At 43.3% G+C, this 20889-nt stretch overlaps 1 protein-coding gene across 1 annotated transcript in view; it reads left to right on the top strand.

The window, feature by feature from the left end:
- Positions 1–16399, top strand: part of nkain1 (sodium/potassium transporting ATPase interacting 1) — a 38748-nt gene extending 22349 nt beyond the window's left edge. The window contains exons 6-8 of the mRNA XM_057828148.1: positions 1766–1826; positions 14937–15018; positions 15085–16399. Of these exons, the coding sequence (XP_057684131.1) occupies positions 1766–1826; positions 14937–15018; positions 15085–15094 (153 nt within the window). The 3' untranslated portion in view covers positions 15095–16399. The remainder of the gene's footprint in view (positions 1–1765; positions 1827–14936; positions 15019–15084) is intronic.
- Positions 16400–20889: the final 4490 nt, after the last annotated feature.

The raw sequence follows: 20889 nt of genomic DNA on the forward strand, positions 1-20889 counted from the left end.
ATTGTAGCCCAAAAGGTTATCGATATGCTCCCACCAAGAATCGATATATCGTTTTGAAAAGATCACTATTTAGAAAAGGTGGGGCTTTACAGTAATGTGTAGAGATACAGATCTTAGCCCCGCCCAGGTTGGTTTGGGGACATTTCAGGGACAATATCAGGTCACTTCCTGTTGATTTGGGGACATTTGGGGGAAACGTCCTGGTCATAACAGGTCACTTCCTGTTGATTTGGGGACATTTGGGGGACAGGTTCTGGTCATATCGGGTAATTCGTGGATATTTAGGAGACGTATCCTGGTCATATCAGGTCATTTGGGGACATTTTAGGGGCGTGTCCTGGTCATATCGGGTCATTTGGGGGGCGTGTCCTGGTCATATCAGGTCATTTGGGAACATTTGGGGGGCGTGTCATGGTCAGATCAGGTCATTTGGGGGGCGTATCCTGGTCATATCAGGTCATTTGGGGGGCATATCCTGGTCATATCAGGTCATTTGGGAACATTTGGGGAGCGTGTCATGGTCATATCAGGTCATTTGGGGGGCGTATCCTAGTCATATAAGGTCATTTGGGGACATTTAAAGGGGCGTGTCTTGGTCATATCAGGTCATCTGGGGACATTTGGGGTACGTCTCCTGGTCATATCAAGTTATTTGGGGACCGTGTCCTGGTCATATCAGGTCATTTGCGGACATTTGGGGGCGTGTCTTGGTCACATCAGGTCATTTGGGGACATTGGGGTGGGGCGTGTCCTGGTCATATCAAGTCATTTGGGGACATTTGGAGGACATGTCTTGGTCATATCAGGTCATTTGGGGACGTTGGGGTGGGGGGTGTCCTGGTCATATCAGGTCATTTGGGGACATTTGAGGGGCGTGTCCTGGTCATATCAGGTCTTTTGGGGACATTTGGGGTGCGTGTCCGGGTTATATCAGGTCATTCGGGGACATCTGGGGTGGCGTGTCCTGGTCATATCAGGTCATTTGGGGACATTTTGGTAGCGTGTCCTGGTCATATCAGGTCATTTGGGGACATTGGGGGGGGGTGTCCTGGTCATATCAGGTCATTTGGGGGATATTTGTGGGCCGTGTCTTGGTCATATCAGGTCATTTGGGGGACATGTGGGGGCCGTGTCCTACTCATATCAGGTCATTTGGGGACATTTGGGGGCCGTGTCCTACTCATATCAGGTCATTTGGGGGCCGTGTTCTGGTCATCTCAGGTCATTTGGGGACATTTGGGGGGGTGTTCTGGTCATCTCAGGTCATTTGGGGGACATTTGGGGGCCGTGTCCTGGTCATATCAGGTCATTTGGGGGCCGTGTGCTGGTCATATCAGGTCATTTGGGAACATTTGGGGGGCGTGTCATGGTCATATCAGGTCATTCGGGGGGTGTCCTGTTCATACCAGGTCATTTGGGTACATTTGGGGGGCGTGTCCTGGTCGTATTAAGTCATTTGGGGACATGAACAAATGTTCATTCCCTGCCACCCTCCCAGTTCAAATAAAGTGGACGTCTACTAATGATAAACTCCAATTTAACACAGCAGAAGGATGAAAATAGCTTGTTTTTCTGTTTGTTAGTTGTATTGTAGAATATCCTAGAATGATATCCTGTATCAATAATTGTTGTATCACCATATTGTGAGCCATGTATCGCAAATCGTATTGTATCGTGAGCGAACCAGAGGTTCCCACCGCTATGTATTGCACACTACTGTATACACTGTACAGTATTTAATGTGCTGCCATCTTTTCCTGAACAGCTTTTTGGCTTCGTGTACGCGTGCTACGTGAGCAAAGTCTTCCAGGATGACGAGGACAGCTGTAAGTCTTTTCACATTTGTTCTCACAGATACTTTTTTTTTTCCCAGAGCATTTTTTAATACACGCACGCACATATGCACCCCCCACACAGACACACACACATTAAAGCTATATTGCTATTTTGCCAATGAAACATTTTAGAGTTTATGATGGCAGTAATGACACAGAATAAAGCAAGCACATACAGTAAAATAGCTGAGGCCATTAAACAGTCATATTATAAGCTTCACTGTTGGATTATAATTTATGATGAATGCTTTACCCTAATAAAATATACCAAAGAAATCACACACAGATACAAAACAACGCGACATACTAATTGCTAGGTGCAGTCCGTGCCCAATCCACTCATTAAGTTCAGCCGTTTTGACAAGGTGAAAGACGCTATCCGACTCCATTATGTTCATTTGTGGCGTTAGCCACTAGCGTTAGCCTGTGGCCTGGCTACCAGTAGAATGCACCCTGTCCTGAAATTGTGAGAACCAGGGAGGAAAGTGAGTGAAAGCTCGTCTGGAGGCCGCCAAGAGTCTACTTAATGTCGGGTGAAAGTTTGGCGAAGCTCCCTTAAGCCCAACCCCATCACGTTTGCTTGTAGCGTTAGCCGCTAGCGTTAGCCTACTGGGCTTCTGTTTATTTGACTTCCTGATAACAACGTGACTTCATACGTAAGCACACTGACTGCTTTCTTAAAGGGGAATGAACATAGCCGAACAACACAGAGTCAAAGCGGGATGAAAGGACTTTATTTTCTTGTTTTATTAAAGTACCGAATTTACCGACATGGTCAAAATTACGTCGGTCATCGCGAAGAATTTCGGTAATGGTAAATTTTTGGTATACCGCCCGGCTCTATTTTGGGGTCACTTTTAAATCAGATCACTTCCTGTTGATTTGGGGCCATTTCAGGGCCAGTTCCTGTTGATATCAGGTCACTTCCTGTAGATATTACGCAACTTCCTGTTGATTTGGTGGCATTTCAGGCTCATCTCTGTTCATAGTGGGTCACCTCCTGTTGATTCTGGGGCGTTTCGGGGTTACTTCCTGTTGGTATCGGGTCACTATGGGTTTTAAATTAATAGGAATGAAGGCAAGTTTTTGTGCCATTGAAATAAATTGTGATTAGGGCCATTGGAAATGAATGGGAAATTTTGGCCATAAGAAATGAACGGGTATGTTTTTGGCAAAAACGATCGGAATTCTTAAGCAACGCAGGCTCTCTTTTGTTTGACACCCCAAAAATGACCCCCCCACCCAAAAACGCAGGTTTAAAAAAAATAAAATAAAATAAAAGAGTGAAATTTTGAAACCTACAATTTTTGTCCAAAACACATAATTTGTACATTCAAAAATCAGGACGCTAAGGGGCATAAAAATTAAGTGGCTTCTGCCAAAAACGTACAGTTTGGCAAAAATTTGCCAAAGACATACCTATTCATTTCTAATGGTCAAATTTTCCCATTCATTCCCATTCATAAAGAAAAAATAATAATTAAAAAAAAACATTTGGGAAAAAAAAAAAATATATATATATATATATATAAAATACATTTAAAAATAATAATAATCAAAAAATAATTTAAAAAATTATAATTAAATATATATAAAAAATATTTATAAAAATAAATAAAAAGTTCCCATTTATTTCCAATGACCAAATTCGCCATTCATTTCAATAGCACAAAAACCTCCATTAATTCCTAATAATTTCCACCCTAAGTGAAATACCCTCAAATCGACAGAAAGTGACCCGACATGCCAGCCATCACAGCCAAGCTACCATCGCAATTTCTTCAAAAATTGTATTTTCTCGCTAAATATGTTTTTACATTAAATGATTAATTAATGACACTTTTATGTACAGTGGGGCAAATATGTATTTAGTCAACCACCAATGTGCAAAAGTTCTTCTACTGGAAAAGATTAGAGGCCTGTAAATGTCAACATGGGTAAACCCAACCATGACAGGCAGAATGTGGGACAAAAATTGGGAAAATCACAATGTTTGATTTTTAAACAATATATTTCCAAATTAGAGTGGAAAATACTTCCCATGGGCTCACCACCTGTGGGAGGGGCCAAAGGGGTCGGGTGCGTAGGGAGTTGGGCGGCAGCCAAAGGCGGGGGCCTTGGCGGTCCGATCCCCAGCTGCTGAAGCTAACTCTTGGGACATGGAATGTCACCTCTCTGGCAGGGAAGGAGCCTGAGCTGGTGTGTGAGGCAGAGAAGTTCCGACTAGATATAGTCGGACTCTCCTCCACACACAGCTTGGGTTCTGGTACCAATCCTCTCGAGAGGGGTTGGACTCTCTTCCACTCTGGAGTTGCCCATGGTGAGAGGCGCCGGGCAGGTGTGGGCATACTTATTGCCCCCCGGCTTGGCGCCTGTAAGTTGGGGTTTACCCCGGTAGATGAGAGGGTAGCCTCCCTCCGCCTTCGGGTGGAGGGACGGGTTCTAACTGTTGTTTGCGCTTATGCACCGAACAGCAGTTCAGAATACCCACCCTTTTTGGAGTCCTTGGAGGGTGTGCTAGAGAGCGCCCCCTCTGGGGACTCCCTCGTTCTGCTGGGGGACTTCAACGCTCACGTGGGCAACGACAGTGAGACCTGGAGGGGCGTGATTGGGAGGAACGGCCCCCCCGATCAGAACCCGAGTGGTGTTCTGTTATTGGACTTCTGTGCTCGTCACGGTTTGTCTATAACGAACACCATGTTCAAACATAGGGGTGTCCATATGTGCACTTGGCACCAGGACACCCTAGGCCGCAGTTCGATGATCGACTTCGTAATCGTGTCATCGGACTTGCGGCCGCATGTTTTGGACACTCGGCTGAAGAGAGGGGCGGAGCTGTCAACTGATCACTACCTGGTGGTGTGTTGGCTCCGATGGCGGGGGAAGATGCTGGCCAGACCTGGCAGGCCCAAACGTATTGTGAGGGTCTGCTGGGAACGTCTGGCAGAATCCCCTGTCAGAAAGAGTTTCAACACCCACCTCCGGCAGAACTTCTCCCTTGTCCCAGGGGAGGTGGGGGACATTGAGTCCGAGTGGGCCATGTTCCGCACCTCCATTGTTGAGGCGGCCGATCAGAGCTGTGGCCGTAAGGTGGTTGGTGCCTGTCGTGGCAGCAATCCCCGAACCCGCTGGCGGACACCAGCGGTAAGGGATGCCGTCAAGCTGAAGAAGGAGGCCTATCGGGCCTTTTTGGCCTGTGGGACTCCGGAGGCAGCTGACAGGTACCGGCTGGCCAAGCGGACTGCGGCCTCGGTGGTCGCCGAGGCAAAAACTCGGACATGGGAGGAGTTCGGTGAGGCCATGGAAAACGACTTCCGGACGGCTTCGAGGAAATTCTGGTCCACCATCTGGCGTCTGAGGAATGGAAAGCAGTGCACTATTAACACTGTGTATAGTGAAGATGGTGTACTGCTGACCTCGACTCGGGACGTCGTGAGTCGGTGGAGAGAATACTTCGAAGCCCTCCTCAATTCCACCGACACGCCTTCCTTTGAGGAAGCAGAGTCTGGGGACTCTGAGGTGGGCTCTTCGATCTCTGGGGTTGAAGTCACTGAGGCGGTTGGTAAGCTCCTCGGTGGCAAGGCCCCGGGGGTGGATGAGATCTGCCCGGAGTTCCTAAAGGCTCTGGATGTTGTAGGGCTGTCATGGCTGACACGCCTCTACAACATCGCGTGGACATCGGGGACAGTGCCTCTGGATTGGCAGACCGGGGTGGTGGTCCCCCTTTTTAAAAAGGGGGACCGGAGGGTGTGTTCCAATTATAGAGGAATCACACTCCTCAGCCTCCCCGGTAAAGTCTATTCAGGGGTACTGGAGAGGAGGGTCCGTCGGGAAGTCGAATCTCGGATTCAGGAGGAGCAGTGTGGTTTTCGTCCCGGCCGTGGAACAGTGGACCAGCTCTACACCCTCAGCAGGGTCCTCGAGGGTGCATGGGAGTTCGCTCAACCAGTCTACATGTGTTTTGTGGATTTGGAGAAGGCGTTCGACCGTGTGCCTAGGGGAATCCTGTGGAGGGTGCTCCGGGAGTACGGGGTACCGAGCCCCTTGGTAAGGGCTGTTCGGTCCCTGTACGACCGGTGTCAGAGTCTGGTCCGCATTGCCGGCAGTAAGTCGAATTCTTTCCCAGTGAGGGTTGGACTCCGCCAAGGCTGCCCTTTGTCACCGATTTTGTTCATAATTTTTATGGACAGAATTTCTAGGCGCAGCCGAAGCGTTGAGGGGTCCGGTTTGGTGACCTCAGCATTGAATCTCTGCTTTTTGCAGATGATTTAGTGCTGTTGGCTTCATCAAGCCGTGACCTCCAACTCTCACTGGAGCGGTTCGCAGCTGAGTGTGAAGCGGTTGGGATGAAGATCAGCACCTCCAAATCCGAGACCATGGTCCTCAGTCGGAAAAGGGTGGAGTACCCTCTCCGGGTCGGGGATGAGATCCTGCCCCAAGTGGAGGAGTTCAAGTATCTTGGGGTCTTGTTCACGAGTGACGGTAGGAGGGAGCGGGAGATCGACAGGCGAATTGGTGCGGCGTCTGGAGTAATGCGGACTCTGCACCAGTCCGTAGTGGTAAAGATGGAGCTGAGCCGAAAGGCAAAGCTCTCGATTTACCAGTCGATCTACGTTCCTACCCTCACCTATGGTCACGAGCTTTGGGTCGTGACCGAAAGAACAAGATCCCGGATACAAGCGGCCGAAATGAGTTTCCTCCGCAGGGTGTCCGGGCTCTCCCTTAGAGATAGGGTGAGAAGCTCGGTCATCCGGGAGGGACTCGGCGTCGAGCCGCTACTCCTCCGCATAGAGAGGAGCCAGCTGAGGTGGCTCGGGCATCTGGTTCGGATGCCTCCCGGACGCCTCCCTGGAGAGGTGTTCCGGGCATGTCCCACCGGCGGGAGGCCCCGGGGACGACCCAGGACACGCTGGAGAGACTATGTCTCTCGGCTGGCCTGGGAACGCCTTGGGATCCCGCCGGAGGAGCTGGTTGAAGTGGCTGGGGAGAGGGAAGTCTGGGCTTCCCTGTTAAAGCTGCTGCCCCCGCGACCCGACCCCGGAACAAGCGGAAGATAATGGATGGATGGATGGAGAGTGGAAAATAAGTATTTGGTCACCTACAAACAAGCAAGATTTCTGGCTGTTAAAGAGGTCTAACTTCTTCTAACGAGGTCTAATGAGGTCTAACAAGGCTCCACTCGTTACCTGTATTAATGGCACCTGTTTTAACTCATTATCGGTATAAAAGACCTCTATCCACAATCTCAGTCCAACACACCCAAAACTCCACTATGGCCAAGACCAAAGAGCTGTCGAAGGACACCAGAGACAAAATTGTAGACCTGGATCAGGCTGGGAAGACTGAATCTGCAATAGGTAGAACGCTTGGTGTAAACAAATCAACTGTGGGAGCAATTATTAGAAAATGGAAGACATACCAGACCACTGATAATGTCCCTCGATCTGGGGCTCCATGCAAGATCTCACCCCGTGGCGTCAAAATGATAACAAGAACGGTGAGCAAAAATCCCAGAACCACACGGGGGGACCTAGTGAATGACCTACAGAGAGCTGGGACCATAGTAACAAAGGCTACTATCAGTAACACAATGCGCCGCCAGGGACTCAAATCCTGCACTGCCAGTCGTGCCCCCCTGCTGGAGCCAGTACACGTCCAGGCCTGTCTGCGGTTCGCTAGAGAGCATTTGGATGATCCAGAAGAGGACTGGGCGAATGTGTTATGGTCAGATGAAACCAAAATAGAACTTTTTGGTAGAAACACAGGTTCTCATGTTTGGAGGAGAAAGAATACTCAATTGCATCCGAAGAACACCTTACCCACTGTGAAGCATGGGGGTGGAAACATCATGCTTTGGGGCTGTTTTTCTGTAAAGGGACCAGGACGACTGATCTGTGTAAAGGAAAGAATGAATGGGGCCATGTATCGAGAGATTTTGAGTGAAAATCTCCTTCCATCAGCAAGGGCATTGAAGATGAGACGTGGCTGGGACTTCCAGCGTGACAATGATCTCAAACACACAGCCAGGGCAACAAAGGAGTGGCTTCGTAAGAAGCATTTCAAGGTCCTGGAGTGGCCTAGCCAGTCTCCAGAGTTCAACCCCATAGAAAATTTGTGGAGGGGAGTTGAAAGTCCGTGTTGCCCAACGACAGCCCCAAAACATCACTGCTCTAGAGGAGATATGCATGGAGGAATGGGCCAAAATATCAGCAACAGTGTGTGAAAAGCTTGTGAAGAGTTACAGAAAACGTTTGGCCTCCGTTATTGCCAACAAAGGGTACATAACAAAACTTTTGGTATTGACCAAATACTTCTTTTCGACCATGATTTGCAAATATATTCTTTAAAAATCAAACAATATGATTTTCAGTTTTTTCCCCCACATTCTGTCTCTCATGGTTGAGGTTTACCCATGTTGACAATTACAGGCCTCTCTAATATTTTCAAGTGGGAGAACTTGCACAATTAGTGATTGACTAAATACTTTTTTGCCCCACTGTATTTATCTCATTTTAATGAATTAATGACACATTTAGTAAGTATTTATTTAAAGATGTATTTATATACTAGTATTTCATTTTGTCCCATTTGGTCCTCAGTATGAATAGTCCATGTCTGTTTTTCATTTACTGGTTGGGGCAAGGATTAATCATACAGGGACCTCTAGTGGATTTTTTGGGGATTACATATCTCCACAAAGTAGTAGAAAAAGGCTCTTTGGAATGTTACGACCCAAAATGAAATTTGTCAATCTGAGAATCAATTTTTCACCAGCCATCAACCTCACTACACGCTTAATAACATGACTGATTTGGGGGATACCCTTCTGGATCTTGTGATCTGAGAATGTGCATGCGTGTGATTGAAATGTTCCTGTCTGCAATCTTATGTGTACGCCATCTGTGTGTCAAGCACCTCGCAAGTGAAAGCCCGTGATTAAACGATGACATGGTGCTGTCACATCATGAACCGTGGATGGGTGTCGCGATGTATTGTGACTTCATGTCGGCCAGAGGGGGAATATGCTTTTACATTGAATTAACATCAGTTCCATTTAGATCATCGTGTCTATTCTTGAATGGCTGATTCGCCCTGATGATAGACTTCCCACTTGATATTGATAATATGATTTGATTTGAATTGTTATTCAGATTACACGGAGCTCCAGAAATGACAGAATAAAATATATTGGTTTATCAATATTGATGAGTATTACGTGTGCATGAAATATTAATTTGTAGGTTTGATATTATTCCCATGAAGAACTGGAAACAGACAGAGGTAGCTGGTAATGACATCAATAGCGTCCAATTTCGTCCAGTTTTAGTCGACAATTACTGTAATTTTCAGACTATAAGCCACTACTTTTTTTCCTTCAGTTTATAGTCCAGTGCGGCTTATTGTTGTTGATATTTGTTGATATATTTGGGTTAATAGATGCCGATCGAATCTTTTTGTATCCAAATCCGGCTTTAAACTTCTCCACAACAGTATCTCGGACCTGCCTGGTGTGTTCCTTGGTTTTCATAATGCTCTCTGCACTTTAAACAGAACCCTGAGACTATCACAGAGCAGGTGCATTTATACGGCGACTTGATTACACACAGGTTGATTCTATTTATCATCATCGGTCATTTAGGACAACATTGGATCATTCAGAGATCCTCACTGAACTTCTGGAGTGAGTTTGCTGCACTGAAAGTAAAGGGGCCGAATAATATTGCACGCCCCACTTTTCAGTTTTTTATTTGTTAAAAAAGTTTAAATTATCCAATAAATGTTGTTCCACTTCACGATTGTGTCCCACTTGTTGTTGATTCTTGACAAAAAAAAATTAAATTTCATATCTTTATGTTTGAAGCCTGAAATGTGGCGAAAGGTTGCAAGATTCAAGGGGGCCGAATACTTTTGCAAGGCACTGTATCTACATAACGGCCCTCTGAAGGAAACCCAAATTACGTTGGGGCCCAATCTAAAGATGAGTTAGAATTTACTAACAATATCTGAAAGCCATAGAACAAATATTCACCACTGTACACTGAATATCTACTGCTGTCAGTTAGTTGTAGTAAAACATTCACTTTTTTAATGGTCTAGCCGTCCAAAGTCTAGTCTTAACACTCGACCACTTCCGTTGACGGTAAATCAACCTAACATAAAATGTCAGTTTTATTTTGTCCTATTAGCTCTAATAAAGCAGTTCTAAAACTGAAAAAGCATGTCTTGAAATAGTGCAAAAATAAATAGTCACTCAGTGTTTCAATGACTTCATCCTAGGGATAGAGCAAAATAAACATTACCTGATTTGAAAATATAAATACACTTCAAAAAGTGTTTGTAATACTACATTTGATAGTTCATTCTCTGTGCATTCGCCATAGCTTTCCTAGTAGTGATCATTCTTCTTCATCTGTTTTAGTTTGTCTTCTAATTCCCATATTGTTGGTTTATGTACATTACCTCTACAGCTCCCTGGATTTGAGGAGTAATTACCAGTTGGATTTTTTTTTTTTTTTTTAACCAAACGTATTTGCCATCTGACTGCATGAACTGAAGCATGATTATACGGGACGAATACAAATAACAAATACCGTTACACCCTTGACGGCAGTGCTTAATTTGTAAATCATTAGGTGCCGGAACTCAAAGTACATATGACAGTGCAGGGATGACGAGACGGGCACAGGTTCCGGAACATATGCCGCCGTGTCTGTCATTTGCATCTAGTTCTATATTATGTTATACAGTGCCCTCCATAATTATTGGCACCCCTGCAGGGTACCCGCGGGTTATTAAAAGTATTAAAAAAGCATTGAATTTAGTTTTCCATTATTAAAGGTATTAAAAGTATTAAATTAGCTGTTGTAAGTCTGGAATTTTTTCACTGTGGTCTTAATTTTCAAGAACATCTCAGTGCAACCTAAATTATATCCGTGACGAAGTTGTTGTTTTTTTTTAAAATCCATAACAAAGATGACGCTTAGAATTTTTAATATGCACTGCACTACAAATCGAAATGCAGCTCGTGCGTGCCAAACCACCACAACAGGCAAAACGGAGAATCCACCCACCTCTGCATCGGGAATGCGTGGAACGAAAACCCTGCAGGCAGAAGTATTGTGGATTCTGAACACCAACACAGACCACCATTCGTATACTTCAAATGAGTCCATTGGTAATCTGTTTCGGATATTACGTCATTTTTGGTCGGCATCAGCTGTCACAATGTTGGTCATATTGCGTTTTGTTCCAGAGGGAGCGTTCCCGATGTCTTAACTGTCTTTTGTAACGAATTTTCAGTTGGCAGAAAAAAACGCACATTTTCTTAATGTTTAAATGGTCTACATATTTGTATGATCATTATAAATGCATTTACACAATGAAATAACGGGGGAAAAGTTCGTTAAACATAATGTTGGTCAAATCGTGTTTTTTTCCGGAGGGAGCATTCCCGACTTCGTAACTACAGCCAATTTAAGCTCATCAAGACTTTAAGATAGAGGTAAAATCGGACCTTAAAAATCCAGCCCGACCCGAACTGGTCCGCGGGTATTAAAGCCCGACCCGCGTTTTGTCTGATAACCTTTGTGACGATGTCTGCATAAAAGCCTGTCTTTTGTATCGAATTCTCAGTTGGCAGAAAAAAAACCCGCACATTTTCTTAATGTTTAAATAGACTACATATTTTTATGATCATTATAAATTTATTTACACAACGAAATAACGCTGGAAAAGTTTGTTAAATATAAATAAACAGGTGCGGTTTTGTGGACTCGCAGAGGGGAAGATTAAAAAGGGCGTATAGGTACGCTCTGGCTCTGCAATGACCATACCAGCGCCTTCTCTTTTTTTATCCAAATTATTTATTTTATAACAAGTATTCCTTAGTTTATGATTCATACTTCGTTAATATATAGTTATTTCAAAAAGTTAGCGAGAAAGAACCCTGGCCTGGCCTGATGTAATAATTGACATTTAAATTTTGGTCATGTTTCAGTTTAATTTAGCTGTTTCCAGCTTGCTATGTTTATAACTGCGATGTTTGTTTACCGCTTTTCCTCTTACTGCGAAGAGGGAGGAAGTTACATCGGCTGCCGCTATGATATTTAAGTCATCGGCCATCTGCTGTGACCCGGGAATTTAACCCCTGCTTTCACGCACACTGCTTCCCATGTCAGTCGACACGGGAAATTGTTTTCACACACAACTGCTGCACGGTTAAGTCCCGCGATATTCTCGTTGTTTTGGAGTATGTGATATGGGCTCAAGTTACATCCAGATACTTTAAGTTGCAGTTTACGGGTCATGCGAAGGCAATGGACCTGCTTAAACATTTCGGTTTGTCTTTCGAATGAATGTGAATTTCACTGTTTTAACTCAAGAGTTAGCCATGTTCACTGGGGTCTTGGCAGGTGCACTAGCGGCTAGCCTGTTACAGAAGATGGCTGATCTGAGTCCTGTCCTCCTCCTGTTTTTGTCCATAATTATTGTGTGCGTGTGTGTGTGTTTAAAAAAATTCTGACAGACTTTATAATGTTACTTTAAATGTGTTTTAATTTTATCTTCAATATATGTGCATTCTTTTGTCAAACACACTTAGTAATTGAGGTTAAATTTGATGTTCATTACTTTATTTATTTAATGCAGTGCTTCTCAATTATTTTCTGTTACGCCCCCCCAAGGAAGACGTAAATGTTTCGCGCCCCCCCCCCAACTCTCTGCCGCCACTGTAAATAGTATCATTCGTCTATATTACAAGTACGCCTCAGCCTAACATTGTGTCCTTTTTTTTCTATTAAAGAAAAAAAGTAACATAGATCAACTTATAATAAAGTATAACTTTTTTAACATTGTGTTGCTTGTAACAGAAAAGACTTAATGCGCATCAATTTGCCTGAAGTTAAAAAAAAAAAAAAAAAAAAAGTCACATCCAAACTGTAAAAATACACTCAAGGTACATTTTTGACCATTTGATACTGAAAAATAAAATGTAATAAAATCAGTAAATAATAACAAATTCAAATTGATTAGAAACATTTACTCTTCAGGACAACATGCCAAAAAATTTGACCGAAAAAAAACAAAACTGAATAGAAGGGGGGAAAAAGGTCTCTGGACAGAAGGAAAGTTTTTATTTTCGCTGATTCACCACAGTGCTCACTGGTTTACTGATATAACACTGACAAAGCGGGACGATTGTGACAATTGGCAATATTCGGCACATTTTCGCTGAAAAACAATCAAGCGGCTTGTCAATGAGATTGAGGTCTAATGTCTTTAAGTGGCGTCTTAACTGATTTGGCTTCTCCGCTATAATCATTTTTAGACTCAGTAAACAGTGGTCTTTCCTCATTTCCCACTATATTAAAAGTCAAAGGCAAACGGCCCGAAAAAAGCGCATTCTCGGCGGCCGAGGGAGAACCGTAGGTGAGGGCGGTGGTCGTGACGATCCCAAGCCGAAAACGGCACTTCTCGGCCGGACACGTGAGAAAGACAGTGGGTCGCTGCCTGAGTCCAGCTCTGCATGAGTCTCTTCCGTGACTGTGCTCTTGCTTACTTCAAAAATACTGCACGCACTTTGAAAATGAGAGCGCCACTGCCACCCACGGAGTGGATGTGCAAGTACACTTTATTCTAGTACGGCATAAAAAAAAAAAAAAAAAAAAAGCATGTTCCCCGAGGTCACTCGCGCCCCCCCTGGCATCGCTCTGCGCCCCCCTGGGGGGGCGCGCCCCACCATTTGAGAAGTACTGATTTAATGTGATGCAATATGATCAAAATAATGGGTGCAAGAAAAGTATTAATTTTCAGTTGAAATGGCATTAAAAAAGGTCTTAAAAGTCTTGAATTTAGATTTATCAATTCTGGAGGGACCCTGCCCTGAAAAAGATTTGTTTTTTACCTTGTAATATATATATTTTTTTTATTATTCAAATAATATGGGACGTTAATGGAAAAAAAAGAGAAAAATCCAACCTTCAATACAAGTGCACTCATTCAGTGGGGAAAAAATCTCACATAAAGAAAAAATTATTTGACATCAAATAATGTGTGTCACAATTACTAGCACCCCTGGTCTTAATGCTTCGTACAACCCCCTTTTGCCAACAAAACAAGGCCTGGGGACTGAGATGGCCAAGGGAAGAGCTTGATTTTGTGTCTGGTGAACCATTTCTGTGTAGATTTGACCATATGTATCGGGTCATTGTCTTGCTGAAAGACCCAGTGACGACCCATCTTCAGCTTTGGTCTCACACAAAAATACACACGGTCCCAGGCTTCAACTGGGACCGTGTGCTTTGGTCAGATGAGACCAAGATGGAGCATTTTGGCAACAAACACTCTAAGTGGGTCTGGCGTGCCACGAAAGATGCGCATGCTGAAAAGCACCTCATACCCACTGTGAAGTATGGGGGTGGGTCAGTGATGCTGTGGGGCTGCTTCGCTTCCAAAGGCCCTGGGAACCTTGTTAGGGTGCATTGCATCATGAATGCTTTGAAATACCAGGACATTTTAAATCAAAATCTTTTGCCCTCTGCCCGAAAGCTGAAGATGGGTCGTCACTGGGTCTTTTTAGCAAGACGATGACCCTAAACATATGGCCAAATCTACACAGAAATGGTTCACCAGCCAATAATTATGGAGGGCACTGTATCTACCGTAGCATCATGCGGACGTAGTTTGTTGGCTATCAGCTACAGTCAAGTATTATAGGAACTACCTAGCATCGTGTTTGGAACGCCGTCACAACTCCCTTGCCTCCTCCTCACTCCTGCTCTGCTCTCTCGTCTCCGTGAGTCCATCTCTCTTAGATTTTTCTCGCGTCATTCAACCAGCATAGTAACGCATAGTAACGCACACCTTTCCCGCCTCAGTAACGGTAACGACGTTGCCAAGATGAGAAAAGTAATTAATTAGATTACTCACTACTGAAAAAAAATAACGCCGTTAGTAACGCCGTTATATTCTAACACCATTATTAACAACACTGCCCGGAACACAGGGAGGCCAAAATCAAGAGGTGCTGGATCTTGTTCCGGCAGGATCCGACACAAATTAACACCTGCCTGGCGGTAACCCATCCTCTCCTTCTCTTTTCAGTTGACTTCATCGGTGGTTTCGACTCCTACGGCTACCAGCCTCCACAGAAGTCCTCGCACCTACAACTGCAGCCTCTCTACACGTATGTCCGGCTCATTACTATCCTCCTGTCCCCCTTTTCAACCATAACGTCTTCTTTCCACCACAGAGCTGGCTAATGAACACTTGAGGCCAAACAGTGCCACTGCAGACGGACCGAGTCGATGAACCCAATTAGAGGACTTGATTACCTACCCCCGCCTTGAAGACGAGATGTGTGAGCGTGTGTGTGCCTGAGTAAGATTACCATCCCTGAATGGAATGTACCAATCTCAGGGATGAACCAGCATGTTGGATGGGTGGCCAGATGGGATGAATCGGAATAAGGAGACAGTCAATTCACCAGAGACACAGTTCTTTACCAGCTATCAACACAAATGTGTGTAATGTACTACAATATGTGTGTGTATGTGTGTGTCACAGGACTAACCGGTGCAATTGAAATCGCTCCTCGCACGATTGTAGTTGTGGGAGGGAGCGTCACGTAATTTAAAAGAAAAAGGCACGACTCATTGTCAGTTTAGAATGTGTTGATGTCAAACTAGAGCAGTTTTAAGACTTCTGCTCCCAATCCCATCTGCGATCGGTCCTTTAAATGTTAAAAACAAGTAACTTAAAACACTAGAAGAAAAATGATGAAAACACTCTAGTTTCTCAATTTTTTGTCGCCCCTTTATGTCCGGGTCGTATTTGGTGCCAATCGGGTCAATTTACAAAAAGGAGTTGGTAGTGCAGATGGTGTTGGGATCAGGCATTAGTATGTCTTTGGGGAGGGGGGGATATTGTGCATGTAAATAACCAGCCAATGACTGATTTTGTTTAGAAAAAAAGGGGATTGCATTAGGTTGTGGAAGAGTCGCTCGGGGGGGATATTTTTTTTCTTGATATCTGTGTCTCTTGTTGGTCTTCTCACTCTCAAACATCGTAACACGCTCTTTGACATTTTTTGGTCTGTCAAATGGGAGCAGAGGAAGGAGGGAGGGACACAGGTATGATGTAAACACCTTTAAATAAAGGTGCACGGTACAGTTTGAAATAATAAAAACACACTTTGTACATGAAAAACGAAACTTGTGTGCTCATTGGTTTGATTTTTACATTGATTTTGATGAAAGTTATTTTACTGTAATATTCGGACTATAAGGTGCACCTGACTATAAGCCACCACCCACCAAATTTGACATGAAAATGGCATTTGTTCATAGATACGCAGCACTGGACTATAAGCCACAGCTGTTTTCGCTGTATTATGGGCAGTGATGTGACAGATTACTTGAAAAAGTAATTTAATTGCTGATTACTGATTACTCCTCAAAAAAGTAATCTAGTTACTTTACTGATTACTTTGATATCAAAGTAACTAAGTTACTTTAAAAGTAATTTGTCAGTTACTTTTCCCAATTTTTCTCCCTTTGCAGCCTCAACAGAAAAATTTCATCGCATGTAATTGAATTTTTCAGATAAGGCTTTATCTTCGAGTTAGCAGGGGTTTAAAGGAGTTGATTTCAACCACCACTGACTTGCGCTAGCTCAGCCACTCCGGAGCCCTGAAACTAACAAATAACTGACAAACTGCACAGAATTTGTTCAAAACAACTCCAACGACTAATTAAACCCCCACTAACTCGAAGATTAAGCCTAATGTCAAAAATTCTGAACTCCCCCTTTAAAATAAAGACCTGGCCGTTAAAATGCTGTCTATAAAAGTTGTAAACCAATAAGACAAACAACAAAAACAAATGAAATGAACAAGAATCCTACAAAGTATTTCATAATGCATTCAGTATAGGCCAAAAGTTTGGAGACACCTCAAGGGTGGACACTTTGAAGAATGTACAATATAAAACCTGTTTTCAAGAACATAATTCCTCATGTTCATTCATATTTTTAATATTTTCACTGAGAATTTACAATAGTAGTGAAAATATATAAAAAGCACAAATGATGAGGCGTGTCCTAACTTTTAACTCGCTCTTTTGTCACCCCCTCCACACACATACACACAACGTCACACTCCGCCTATGGTTACAAACTATAACTATAAAATGTACGTAAAGGCTGGTTACAAACTGTAAAAGTGCTGGCTGTCTCGTTACCTGTTGGCTTTGTTTCGATTTTTGTCGCGTTGTGCTGTAATTCCAAGTGGTTCCTTGAATTATTAGATGTAGAGTTATTAGCGGTCGACTGCCCTTTTGAGCCACTGCAAAATTTGCGACGCACGGAGATATTTTTTGTCATCTTTATTGGAGAGAAATGTTAAGTCATGGCTCTATGTCCAATAAGCAAATGCAGCTGTTTGTGGTTCTTCTCCTACGTCTTCCACTGTTAGCATCCTGAGAGGTAGCCAGTTGTTTGTTAGCCGCCAACAGCGCTCATAGCATGGTAAAACACGTGAGCCTGTTTTTTCCCCCCGATGAGAAAACGTGACATCCAACGGAGATACTTTTGTCATCTTTACTGGACAGAAATGTGAAGTAATGGCTGTATTTCCAGTGAGCAAAGGCATCTATTTGCGGTACATATCCTGCCTTTCACTGTTAGCCTCGCTGCATCGTCAGAATGCTATGTTGTTGGCCGCCGTGGCAGACACCGCTCAGCATCAAACAGCACCGTAAAACACGTGACCCGTTTTTTTTTCCTCCGATGAGAAATGCTCTTCGTACATGACTACAGTATTCTTCATTCTACATACATTATGAGGACAAAAACAAAATAGTAACGCACGGGCAGTAGGGAAACTAACTTTAATCGCATTACTGGCTTGGAAAAATTAACGCGTTAGATTACTCGTTACTGAAGAAAGTAATCAGATTACAGTAACGCGTAACGCGTTACTGACAACACTGATTATGGGATATTTACACCAAAAGTTATTAAACAGTAAAACTTTGACAGCGACATCATAAGACTAAGACCAATTGAACCACCATGAAGCTTTAAACCAGTTAGCTGCAAAGTGCTATTGCTTCAAGAAACTTCATTTGGCCATCACTGCTCCGTTGGGGGAGACATTCAACCCCTGCTGTCAACACTGTTGTCATTCAACATGCCTCCTAGCATGCATTACAGCACAGCAGATGTGAATAATTAAAATTTATTAGTCGGATTTTTCTTTTATCCTAGGCAATAGTTGTTTAATAGATTGCTTCAGTTACCTGACATGTATCGGTAAACACTTCCGCCTCAATCAGAGAGTCACTCATGTTGACGTGACGCGTCTTTATCAGCTGATAGATGAAGAAAAATTTGACTAATTTTTTAAGTGTAGACAAAATGAACTCAATACAACAATCAAAATTCATGTTCTTTGCTAATTGTTTCTTCAGTTACTGTTCCAGTTGTTTCATTAATTGCTAGTTATGGTGTTTGCTAACACTTTATTTGACAGTGGTGCAATAAAACCGTCATAAGACCATCATAATTGTGACATGATACTGCCATGAGCATTAATGACTGCTTATGACAGATGTCATTTAATGTCATCCCACAAATAGTCTCACTTTTGAATGGATGTAAAAGATCCGAGCTGACATAAATGGAGTTAGTGACATAATTTGCCGGATGACACTTGATGACCACTGTCATAAGCATTTATTAATGCCCATGATAGTGTCATGTCATAATTATGACGGTCTTGTGGCAGTCTTATAATACTGCTGTCAAATAAAGTGTTACCTATTAACCCAAATAAATCAACAAATAAGACGCACTGGACGATAAGCCGCAGGACTCAAAATGAGGCGAAAAAGTAGCAGCTTATAGTCCACAAATAACAATAACTCTTGTGTGAATGAATAAGTTTCTTCCACACGAAGGTTTAGATTTTCTAAGCTTACAAGACATGATCAGGGCTGTCAACAGACTTGCAGGGGCCCAGGGACAAGAGACCATTAAAGGCCGCCACCCCTGCCACCGGCTTGTCACAACAATATACGCAGTACTCTTAACGATTTGCAAGCAGTGTAAATTTTCAAATGATTTAATTAGAGATGAACAGTTAAATTTAACAGACCGGTATGTGATGTGACACAATATAAACAAACAATTTCGATCTATTGTCCCATGTAGGCTACAATACAATACAACTGAGAGTAATATGCCTGCCTGCTAAGCAACAAAACAGTATAACAAATAAGGGTGTAACGGTACATGTATTTGTATTGAACCGTTTCCGTACGTGGTGCTCGGTTCGGTACGGAGGCGTACCGAACTATTCTGACATATTGTAACCCTTACTTTTCGAGGCTGTGAGTCGATCGGGTTAGTTTCTTTATGTCAATTATATTTACTGCGTCTTCTCTACTATAATAAGGACCAACACGGTAGGACAGTATAACCCAGAAACGTGAACGGCACGACAACGTGGCCGCCGCGAGAACGCAGTGAAACACGGGCGTTAGTCAGCCAATGTGCACCAATCGCAGTGCTAGTGTTAGAAGCGTCCCAGAAGCGGCTCAACACGACGCACGCAAAAAGAACGGCAGAGTATATTATTTGATGCGAGACGCGACCCTCCTGCGTCAATACCACTACCGGTAGCTAGGATCGGGCAGACCGGAAGTCACTCGTGTAAAAATACGGTGGATCCGGTCGATTTTCAAACTAATATGCAATCGTAACCCACTTTTTGAGTCCATCAGATCTCTTGAGTGGTAGATTGGAGCACAGTTGACTTGTCTTTGTTGATTTACTGCTGTCTTCTCTGCTATAATAATAACCAACACGGCCCCGTGTTCAATACAAACCCTCCTACCACAACAAAACAAGTAGGAACTTATTTTCACATAGGAACTAAAGTTATACAACATGAAATATACAATATAAATGAATACTACATCACATTTGTAAAATATAAACACGTAATAAAATAAATAATAGTCCATTTAAATAAAATGAAATGAGCTAAAACACCTGTAATTAAATAATAAGAATAATACACATATCCTGCTTATACAATTAAAATTTATTCATTTCTGTGTGGCGCTTTAAGTTGAGAAAATCCACCAATAAAGCTTTTGAAAACCGTTCATAAGAAAAAAAAAAATGATTCATTGAGCCAGTTCATTTGTAAAATACATGTTAAAATCTTTGTCATTGGGATTGCTTTTCTCTTTAGCACAGGACTTCTTTTTCCTCTTTCTTTCAGAAAGAAAGCTGACCAATACGTGGGGTCTGAAAGGCAAATTGTTGTTGGATTATCTTTAAATACCCGCTACTTTTTGAGCAGAATTCTAGCTTTGTATAGGCTAATGTTCCTATTGTTGAAAGCACAAAGGTGTGTAATAAACAACTAGCACATTTATATTTTGCATTTTGTTTTCTTACTGTACCGAAAATGAACCGAACCGTGACCTAAAAACCGAGGTACGTACCGAACCAAGATTTTTGTGTACCGTTACACCCGTAATAACTAAACATCCTGTGCCTGCCCCCTCCACATCCCTGAGGTTACCAAGCCCTCAAACAGTGATGCGCCTAGATTTTTTGACAGCAAAGTCTTTTATAACATCAGTGAAATCCAGTTTTTGAGCATGCTCAGGCTCAATGGAGAGCATGGCTATAGCATGGCAATAGGCTACAAGCGGCTGGTGACAGACTCGAATCGGGCTTTGGACACGGTGATCGCGAATGTAAACATTCAGTGTTAGGGTTTAGCGGCTGTTGTTCACTTACCGACATCACCGTCCACAGCCAACTCTAGCCCTAATTCTCTGGCTTCTTGTCCCCCTTTTAAAAACTTCATCATTTTTTCTCGTTCACCTCTATGATCTTCATTTCTTTTTCTTTTCTTTTCTGCGCACCCGATTTATGACGACTCGCGATGTTGAGAGTTTATAACAATGATAGATTTTAATTTCCCGCAGGGCACGTACGTAGTGTGGCCTTGAGTGCGCCACAGCGGAGTCAAACCATT

Source organism: Corythoichthys intestinalis, chromosome 22 (assembly GCF_030265065.1).
Source record: "Corythoichthys intestinalis isolate RoL2023-P3 chromosome 22, ASM3026506v1, whole genome shotgun sequence".
Classification (NCBI taxonomy): domain Eukaryota; kingdom Metazoa; phylum Chordata; class Actinopteri; order Syngnathiformes; family Syngnathidae; genus Corythoichthys; species Corythoichthys intestinalis.